We start from the raw sequence: 10,908 nt of genomic DNA on the forward strand, positions 1-10,908 counted from the left end.
TTATATGGAGGTTAAGGGGTTACTCAGTTACACAATCAGACACCCTATTAGCCATAACATCATAATGCTCGACCTCCTCTCCTACAACCGATACCCTTTTCGGTTTTCTTAGTCACCATCATTAGATTGCACCCTAAGGAGGAACCAGACCAAACTGACAACTATGTCAAACACTATTGCTACATCTACATCTGGATTCTCTGCTGGCCTGTACTGATGCAATCAAAGGTATGTTTTCATGTTTTCCATTATGCCTAAAACAGAACTGATTCAACAATATCATGATTTTTTTCCTCTATTGGTTGCTATAGCGAGTGTGAGTACCGTAATTAAACGAACTGATACCAACCCACCGCACAACGCGCGGATTTAATAACACTAGTTAGATATAAAATAGTCGATTGATAAAAAGAGCTTATAGTAAACCAATTAACTTAACATGACAGATCAACACATCCTTATTGAAAACGAACATCCCAACAAAGGTTGCTACTAAAAACTTGAAACTTAACTTAACACACACTGATAAAGATAATAATAACTCAGAAAACATAAGGTGACCAAGCTAGCTAGGCCAAATATGACCGTTTTAATTATTTGTTGCATCCATAAACATCACAATAAGCTTGCAACGTTAAGAAGACTACCATCACGATACTAACAATGAAAGCCACAATCTTCCATGAAGATCCAACAAAACCGCCAATAACCCTCAAAGCCGACAGCAACCAATGTGCAAGCTTCTTGAAGAACAAATACGGCTTCATCTGCAGCCTACTATTATAAACCTTGTTAATTTCATCGATCACTACCTGTACTTTTGATTCCTTTTCCATTTTAATGGGCGGTAAAGAACTGCGCATCTCAGTAAAGAGTTTGGAAACTTCACCCGCATCCAAGTCACCTTTGATAACGTTCTCGAGTATCTTAACATCATTCTCATTGACAACAAGTGCACACATCAAAAACATGAATTCTGTAAGGGGCAGCGACTTGGCTGTTGTTAATGTTTCGTACGCAACTAAATTTCTTAATATGACATCTGAGTCTGTGTTCAAAGTAACAGTTGGCAGGTAAACATCCTTCCCAGAAATGCGTATATTTTTAACGCCTTGGTCTTCTTCCAGGCTATAAAACCTGAATCCAGCTTTATCGTGTAGTTCGGAAGCTGAAGGGATAACAGGTTCACTTTGGCAGAAAGATTCTAGAATTGAGATAGTTTGTTCATATGCTTGAACAATCTCATTATATGGAATTTGTTTAACAAAATTAACAGCCTGAAAAAATATTTTGCATTCTGGAACAAACTCAGTTGGTTTTCGTACAGGGACGTTTTCTACTATAGAGTAATACATATACTGGAGTAGATGATCCACCTTATACGGGGCTATTCGCTTCGAACACAGCTTAAGGGGCGAATGGATCTTACAAAAGATATGAAATTTGGAAGGTGAAAAGAACACGTTATTGGCTGAGTCATGAGAGGAACAAGTACCTGATGATGACGATGAATGCAAAGCCTCGTAGATCTCTTTCAAGACGATAAACGGCACTTGGTTCTCTACCATCATTACATCTTGTAACATTGATCTTAACTCGGGACCAACTTTGGGTAGTTGGGGCTCATAATGAGGAAGACTGAATGCCTGTTCCCACTCAATATAGTTATCTTCAGTGACAAAGATTCCTTTATAACGAAGTAGAAGTCTAGGAATGTCCACACTTTCTTCAATCTTTATGCTTTTACTTTCAATCTTTTCTTTGATTGTGTTCTTTAAGGTAAATAGATACTCTTCCATTTCTCTATCCGTGTCCATGTTATAGGTGTGGAACATATTAAGCAAGAAGAGACCATCAATGGCGAAAATCCAAGCCAAGTGCTCATCGTCGCCTTTTAGGAACATGTCATAGCATGATCGGACTATAGGGACAATTTTTTTAACTTTATTAAGGACAGTGAGTTCGAAATCCTTAACTTCGTTGTCCCATAGGATCTTTCCTATGACACCAAGTTTTTTCTGCTCCATCTTCTTGTATGGGCGCGGCTGAAAGTGATGAATCGGACCCAGCCCTATCTGTTGTGGTTCATAGGCTTCGGGCTTTTTGTTGTTATGGTTTCAGGTACACGAAACAACGAAACAGATGGGGTTTCAATGTCTATTTGGAGCTGAGGGATCAAGATTTTCCTGATTTCAACAACCCATTTTTGCTCTTCAGGGTCTGAAATCAAGGATGGGTCTATGGAAGCCATAGTAACAATTGGTGGAACTTAATTAGCAATTGGCATACACAAATTATGTAAATGTGATGTGTTTATATATAGATAAAAGTTGGTATGGACTCGTGCTAATTGTAGTATAAAATATTAATTCGTTTAGAGAATTATTATCTCCCTTAATCATGCATTGCTTTTATGGGTGGAGATACAATAGAGAGTTTATTTGGCTAGGAAGCTTAGGAAGTGATCTTGACCATCCATTAAGTTAATCAATGGCTAAGATTGAATCAGGGAAATTGAAAGGAAGAAAAGAGGCGCGTGAGTTTGTTCAAGGGCATTCTAGTCAATTCAAGCCAATAGTTTCTCTCTCCTCCAATTCCCTCCCATTTTTTAAACGTTAATAACTCTTTCATACGACATTATTTTTTTATAAAAATTGCACCAAAAAAACGAGCGTTTTTTTATCTTTAAAACGAGTATACTATTGCTATATTTTAAAAAAAAATTTAGACATGCGTCCACCGCTAGGAATGCCTGGCCAACAACCTCCTCCTCTAGGAATGATGCCACCGGCAATGATGCCAAGGCCGCCGTTTGGACCTCCGCCAATGATGAGACCGCCACTTCCTCCCGGCCCCCCCGCCTCATCTAATGGAGGAGTTTTATAGACCAACCGTACCTCAAAAACCTTCGTATGTCAAATCAGCTGCATCCACTGTTGTTAAGAGGCCTTTGGCTCAGCATACTCCACAACTAACTGCCATGGTAAATCTCAATACTTTCTTTTAAGAGTTTTTTTTTTTTTGATAGTTGATTTCTTTTGGGTATTACAGGTGCCAGCATCGGTACGGGTGAGGAGAGAGTCTGCTGCACCAAAGGCAAAACCAAAGCCATCTGTTTCGTCGGTATCAGTAGTTTCCCATCCAGCACCAACTCCAACTGTTCTGAAACCGCCAACTGTCAAACCACCATCCTCATCAGCAGCCAAACCGACAAGCATAGATGATTCTTACATGGCGTTCTTGGAGGATATGAAAGCTCTTGGTGCTCTTGACAACTGATGGGGGGATTAAGAATGGCATGTGTAGATGAGATAACTTATGTGGTCCGGTCGGGGTGATTTTAGAGATTAGATGTATTTCTTGTTATCTCGTTAATCACATTTCATTTTGTCATCTAAGGCTTTTTAACTGGTCCCTTGATTTTTACATTGTATGGAACTATATCAAATATCAGACGCCAAGCCATGGCTAAACTTGAAGCTAGGATAAACAGATTTGTTTTCAGTCTTTTCGACATCAATGTGGCTTGATTGAAAATCAGTGGTTTAACAAGCATGAAGACAAAACAACTTTTGCGAGTTTAATTGGTATAAACATTTTCATTTAGAATGACAAAGTCACCCACTCGCTAAATCTACTCCTAAATTCTATCTTTGTATTAGACTATGTGGTGGTTTTTTATTTGTGGGATACGTGGTTTAGAAACTGCTCTTTCTTAGAATCTAGGATCTTATCAACAAATAGCTAATGACATGTTTCATTTATATCTTTATGAGTTTAACATGTAATGGTTCAGACTGTTTGTTTCGTGAGCAGATATTTGAATGGTTTAGACATTTGACTCTGAATGGTTAAGACCTCTTATCAGACTTGATCTAACATTTGTCTCTGAATGGTTAAGCATTATACTGGCTCTTAATGGTTTAGACCTCTTATCAGAATTGATCTGACATTTGCCTTTGAATGGTTAAGACCTCTTATCGGAATTGATCTGACATTTGACTCTGAATGGTTAAGACCTCTTATCGGAATTGATCTGACATTTGTCTCTGAATGGTTAAGCATTATACTAACTTTTAATGGTTTAGACTTCTTATTGGTTCAGCAGTTACCCGTTCAGAAGTTACCTAACAACCCCTATATTTCATAACATGTAATGTTACCTGCTACGTATTTTCTACAAAAGTGTTTAACCAAAATAGGTGACATGAAAAACACTAGATATGTAAAATGTAAAATATTTTTAAAACAGTGTATGGTTTGGGCTTGTTAAAACATTTGAGCCCAGGCCCAAGCGTATAAACCCTAGAAATTATATTAGGGCATTACAAAACCAATCTGGTTTACACGTTTTGTGCCCCAGCAGCAGTAGCAGCCTTCTCCGCCCGAACTGCAATCCAAGCTGCTTAGGGTGAGGATCCACCCTACAATTCAACGTAAGCTTTCATTGTTTCTAATGTTCATCTCAGATTCTAATGATTTTCCATAAATCGTTTAGCTTAAACCTAATTACTACCGTTCCCGCATTTGTTACTCCCAAATTTAATGCCTTAACGATACAGTATCACACATTCGTTCCTTAATGTATGATCTATGAATCTCGTGATCGGTTTTTGTGGATCATTTTTTATTTTAGTTTTGATGTGTGCGACTGTTGATTGTGGTTATCGTTTTAGTAATATGATTTAGGTTTAGTTGTGGAACCTCGAGTGAAGGATGGTTGAGCCTTAAGCTTTGTTCTTCTCATAGTGCTCCCTACATGAATTGCCTCTCTTATTGAAAATGAAGAATCTAATTTTGTTTTCACTGAATTGTTTCAAGGCATATATATGTAACTAGGCTGGCAAATAAAACCCATTTGGGTTTTTTGGGTTATTTTGGGTCATTTTAAAAATAAGAATGGGTTAGGATGAGTTAAGAAATAACTAAGGATGAGTCAGGATGGGTTATATGATATCTATTTAAAATAATTCATGGGTTATAATGGGTATTACGCAAGTTACATGGATAACTCAAAAAGAGCATCACAGACAGATTTTTCATCCTATTCGAGTGTTCGTACATGTTGGCTTCACAAATAATAAAAATTTTAAAGATAATAAAAAATTTAAAAATAATAAAAATTTTCCTAAAAATCAGAAAATAAAAAAAAATTCTAAAAAATAAAAAATAATAATAAAAATTAAAAAAATTCTAAAAAATCCAAAAAATAATAAAAAATCCAAAAAATAATAAAAAATAAAAAAAATAAGAAAAAAATCCAAAAAATTCTAAAAAAATCAAGAAATTGATATTTTTCTAAGTATGAAAAAAATCCATCAAAAAAAATCCAACACTTAGAAATTTTTCAAGAAATTGATATTTTTCTAAGTATGAAATCCTTGATGACTGTTTGACAATTTTCTCATTACGTGTCTTTGTTTTTCATGAACAGAAATGGCACCGAAAGTGAAGAAGGAACGGGCAAAACCAACTAAGAGAGAAAAGTCCGAAGTTGAATCTATGTCCGAGCCAAGACATAACATGGCCGCGTATTTGCAACCGGAAGGCAAAGTTAGTCCGGAATTCGATGGGATAATGGAGTATCTTCACCGGGCACGAATCAACTACGCCATTACTACTCAACACACCGCTTACCAGTCTCAGATCAAGGAATTCTGGAATTCTGCTGTGGTTGAAACAGTGGATAATCAAGAAGTGATAAGAGGATTCGTTACTGAGAAACCCGTGGTGATCACCGAGAACACCATCAGAGCGCGTTTGCAATTGGGAGATCAACCAGAAGATTCGACTTCTATTGATTTACAGTGTCAGCGTGGTTTATTGATGAGGCTATGTTACTCCGATAATGTGCTAGCAAATCAGATAAACAAAGGGTCCATGCCGTTACGATACAAGTTCTTATTGCATATTCTTATTCACTGCCTGAGCAACAAACGGTCTGGATACGATCTGTCGCCTATTGAATTGACGGGATTGTTTACGGCTTTAATTCTGAACAAGCCGTTCAACATATCACGTTACATCTTTGACAATCTGAAAGAGAATGCCCGCAGGCCACTTCCATCAGCAAATCAACGGACGTCAACCAAGTTTTGGTTATATCCAAGATTCTTGCAAATGATGATAGATGATCAGATTCCGGATCTTCCCAAGGTTGAAGCAGATGTTCTTCCAGTTAATCCGATGAACGAGCGTACATTGCTGATCTTCAAGTCTATGTCTAAGTACAAGGAATCCGATCCAGTCAGAAAGCTTATTGGTCACCTCGATGTTCCGACCTACGAGGCTCCACAGAACAACAAGTGGCGTCGAGATGCAAGTGATTCTGATGACGAAGAGCCTAGGTTAATTGCGTTAGCTAACACACAACTCGGGGCTAAGCACGGAATTAAAGTATCGAGCAGGAAGTCTGCTGGAAGTTCCATTGCGGCAACACATGTTGAAGTTGATGTGAATGTTGCTGCGGAAGAAGTCCAAGGAGTGTTCATCGAATCTGATGTCCGTAGTGATATTGGTGGTACTGTAGTTGGAGATACAGGTGGTAGTGCAGGTGGATATGGTGGTCCTGCAAGTCGGTCAGGCGATGATACGACCGACAAAGGTAAAGGTAAGGTGGACGAGCCGAGGAAGTTGGTGAATGAAAGCAGTTCGTCTTCTGATGATGAAGGAGGTTCTGGTGATGGTGATTCGTCTTCTGAGGATGATAATCATCCTCCTCCAGGGATGCGAAAGGCTTATGATCAGCGTGGGAATTTTCGTGGCTTTGAACGAATAGAGAAACCGGTTAGAACCGCAGAATCTGACAAAGATGAGGATTATATCCCTGCTGCTCCTCGTTTGATTAGAAAGAGGAAAGCAAGAAGACAGGGTATTCGTGCTTCAAAGAAATCAAAGGACGGATCAGGGTCAATAGGTGAAACTGCTGGCGATGCCCCTATACCTGTTTCTATCCAGCATTCAACGCCTCCAGAGCATCAGCTACCACCTGTCAGTGATCAATTGACTACATCAGAGATGCTGGAGCTGGTCTTTTCTCCTCAGACGTCTTCTGGGACACGCACGGCGACTGTTGATCAACAGCCGCCTGCAACTCTCGTCTCAGGTACACACGTACGGCCTCCTCTTGTTATTACTGGTCCAACAGGTACTTCCGGTCCAGCTGGTCAGTCTGGTTCCTCAGGACCTGAGCCTTCACGGCCGACTCTAGCAGAAACATTGTCTAGTTTGTCTGAAGCTGAGAAAATTCACTTCCTGATCGAACAAATCAGTGAATTGGGTAACTTAGTCGTTCGGAATACTAGAAAGATCGAAGAGTATCGTGTACAACGAACACAGGATGTGGTGGCACACAACAAGCTAGTCTCTATCGTTGATGTTCAAAATCTTAAGATAAAAGAACAAGCTCTAGAGATTGAAAGGCTGAAAGAAGCAAACAGGGCTCGTGATAGGGAAGTTGAGATAATGAAAGGGCATAGCACTGTGTTAGAGCGTGAGGCAAAAGTGTTAAAGCAGAAGCATGAAGAGCTGTCGGAGCGCTATAAAAATCGTGATGATCGCTTAATAGAAGCCTTCAAGCCTGTTCATGCAAACTTCAAGAAAATTAATCACAAAGTAGGTACGCTTTGGAATGAAAGGTGCAACGCTTTAGGCATCGTTCCCTCAAAGCGTGGCGATGACAAAGACGATGATGAAGCAAATCCTGATCAACCAGCTGCCTCAGGTTCCGGTGCAACTGCATCCGGTGCTGCAGGTGGGTCTGGTACGTCTCAAGATGCTCCTACTGCTCTTCCAACAGCTACTACTGGTCCGTCTGAGCAGACTGAATCTTTGGAAGCTTCGGCAGGGTTTGAACATGTTAGTCTTGAACCGGAAGCGTTTGCCGACCTCCCTGAATCCTCAACTGTTCAACAGTATCATCCAGTCACGGGTGAACTATTAGAAGAGGGAGAACATGTTACAGAGATGTCTGATGAACGTGTACTAGCTCTGAAGGAATTGGATGAAGTTGATTTGAAGATGATTGATGCTACTCCGTTAGTTCCGGACGAAACCGATTTCTCTATGATTGATGAAATCTTCATCGGTTCGGATCCGGAACGTCCTGTTTATGTTGGTCAAGATAATGCGGAGTTTAATGCTCTTGATGATGAGTTTGTGGCGGCGAAGACAGCAGAATTTGCTAATCTTTCTTCAGATTCTCCTACAGCTCAAGAAACCCGTGAGAAGACCGTGAACGAATGGCGAGCTCCGTAGTGGCCGGATGAGGGGGAGTAGTGGCCGGAGGAGGGGGAGTTGCTCGTTTCGGAGGGAGAGGCGGAATGAATTTGTTACGGGGTTCTCTGAGTGCACTTTTCTTCTGCCTCAAGAGTGGGATGGTGAACCTCATGGTTGGTTGTGGAAGATGAGAAGTCTGTGGAGAAGAAGAAGATAACAATGCCTTCTTTATATAAGCTCCACATTTTCACGAAATTGGAAATACGATCATCCATATGTTTTCTTGGTTGAATTTCTTGTAGATGACATAAATACATGTTACTATGATATTAATGTCCATGAACCTGCGTCCCAGAATTGATTTTCATATTGTTATAAGCTCAACCCCAGCCAGGGGCTCTGCCCCTTGGACCCCGCCAGGGGCTGCCGCCCCTGGGACCCCGCTACCAGGGGCTGCCGCCCCCGGACCCCCGCCAAGATCGTAAAACGCAATGACTAAATAAAAACCCGGATCGTGAAAATGAAATTAAAGAATTTCTTGCATGGATCGAAGCCGGGTTCTTCATCAATTGATGAAATTTGAATGATAGAAACACTTATCAGCGATTGAATCGAACAAATCGAGTGATTATCTTCAAAATCACCAGAAAAAATGAGATTTTGAATGAAATTAAACTGGGTTTTCTTCGAAAAAAGCTGAAGAACACGTTGATCGGGTGGTTGAATCATTGATTGATGACGAAAATCACACTATAATGTAGTGATTATTGAGATAGTAAGTGAAGAAAAGGTTGGAGATTGTGGGTTTTGAAAATGGTGAGTTTTGAAGTAACTAGGGAGAAGAAGGAAGAAGAAATGATGAGATTGACTAAAATACCCTTTCTCTTTATTTTAAAATTTGCCACATGTCATAATCCTATGGCTTCCTATCCTTCCTAGCCAAAATTAACTTTCTATTTGATCTTTTCCCTTGCTTTTATATAAAAACAAAGTAAAAACATTAGATGTTGCTAGATGACAAATAAAAAATACTTAATGAGTCCTGCCTAAACGTAACTTACAGAAATAAATTCAAACTAGTGGGTTCTCATCGTGCTATGAAGCGGGTTTAAAACGTAGATATAAATAAGCAAATTGATACTAACTAACATGCGAATGAATAAAAGCGACCAAAATTTATGACTAACAAAAGTGTTGCAATATCAGCGACTGAAACAAACTGGTTTGGTTGGAAAAACGAATACTAATTAAATAGAAAAACAATTTAATGTTTAAACATTATGTCGTTTTAATTTAATTTTAAGTTTATCAAATTTAAAATAAAATTATTTCTTCTCAGATAAAATTTTTTTACATATATCATAGTGTATTAAAGGTAAGAGAATTCTAAATTATATAATTTAATTTGTTATATTAAAATAAAAATTATTTGTCTAAAATGTTACAAATTCGGGGCATCTCATACGTTGAAGTTACTCTTTAGCAATAGTTGTTAAACTGAAAATTGAAGTTACTCTTAGCAATATAGTTGTTAAACTGAATATTACAAACATTCTCAACGGAAACATCAAATCTATCATTCAAAAACTATAATACAACCATAATTCAAAGTTCCCTAGACAAAATATAACATAACTTCAATGCCATCGCTATCCAAAGAAGCTCTCTAGCAACCTAAATATTAAATTGATGTGTATATTAAAAGTCAGCTACGTTACGTTGACTTAATTCCCGCTAAATAGAACATTTTAAAACATTAATTATACATTTTTGTTACCGTTACATGCTTTACATAACATACTTTAACATTAGCCTTTATGCTTAAAATTAATGTTACATTCACCAATAAGCGGTCTATACAACTATTGATAACCCCCGAGGTCACTACCCTATGATTGCAGCCTTAGAGGTAACTGTCTATACTAGCTCCTCACGCGCCAGGTTCGCGACCATGGACCACACGACAATACTCGCAACTCCGAAGGTAACTACCCTGTAACATAAATCATTTATTTAACCATACATTTCAGTATAAATGTTAGTTTACAACCCTGTGGTCAGACCCCAAAATCACTGTTGGCCACTTTAAGAAACCTTTGGACATCTACATCCACGTCGTTTGCAAATTTCAACACTTTACAACCTTCTGTGAGTTGGCCATCAGCAGCAACGGTATTTTCATAATCTTACATCTTGATTAAAACTCCAGACGCTTTGCAACCTTTGCCATTAAAACTCCTGATACCTTGTAACTTTCACCAAATTTCAACCTTCATTCCAATTCAATTAGCAATCGTTATACATTAAAGACTCCAAACAAAGAACTTCATAACACTATACGAGTCGTGAAATGCATATTTGAATTCTAAAATTGTTTTTCCACACATAGCCATGTTTCTTAATATAGCTATCAGTTCATAATTGAGTTTAGAACTTAGAAGAAGAAAGCAAAGTATTATTAAGAACTTTGAACTGTATATCAAGCAAAGATTCTAATTTCCTTCATTATTTTTATATATGTCCGTTCATAACTGTATATATACGATAAAAACTGAATTTTTAAATTTTTTAATAAAAGATCCCCTCGACGCTTTTTGTTTTGTTTTTTTGGTTACAAAATGTTCGCTAACAAGGGCAAATGGATTGACTGACATAAAGTTAAACTGTGCTCAAAGATAGGATTTCGACACA

The 10,908-nt window shown here is 38.3% G+C and overlaps 3 protein-coding genes across 3 annotated transcripts; 2 read left to right on the forward strand and 1 right to left on the reverse strand.

The window, feature by feature from the left end:
• Positions 1-593: 593 nt before the first annotated feature.
• LOC110892532 (putative UPF0481 protein At3g02645) lies at positions 594-2,027 on the reverse strand. Its single transcript, XM_022139689.1, has one exon. It carries the CDS (start codon positions 2,025-2,027, stop codon positions 594-596), a length of 1,434 nt encoding a protein of 477 aa, XP_021995381.1.
• Positions 2,028-2,824: 797 nt separating this feature from the next.
• Positions 2,825-3,453, forward strand: LOC110896446 (protein EARLY FLOWERING 5). The gene is made up of 2 exons (XM_022143787.2): positions 2,825-2,983; positions 3,052-3,453. Exons 1-2 carry the CDS (start codon positions 2,870-2,872, stop codon positions 3,277-3,279), a joined length of 342 nt encoding a protein of 113 aa, XP_021999479.1. The 5' UTR covers positions 2,825-2,869; the 3' UTR covers positions 3,280-3,453.
• Positions 3,454-4,280: 827 nt separating this feature from the next.
• On the forward strand, positions 4,281-10,291 carry LOC110894288. The gene is made up of 2 exons (XM_022141492.2): positions 4,281-4,436; positions 5,435-10,291. Exon 2 carries the CDS (start codon positions 5,437-5,439, stop codon positions 8,254-8,256), a length of 2,820 nt encoding a protein of 939 aa, XP_021997184.1. The 5' UTR covers positions 4,281-4,436; positions 5,435-5,436; the 3' UTR covers positions 8,257-10,291.
• The last annotated feature ends 617 nt before the right edge of the window (positions 10,292-10,908 follow it).

This window comes from Helianthus annuus, chromosome 12 (genome assembly GCF_002127325.2).
Source record: "Helianthus annuus cultivar XRQ/B chromosome 12, HanXRQr2.0-SUNRISE, whole genome shotgun sequence".
Lineage (NCBI taxonomy): Eukaryota > Viridiplantae > Streptophyta > Magnoliopsida > Asterales > Asteraceae > Helianthus > Helianthus annuus.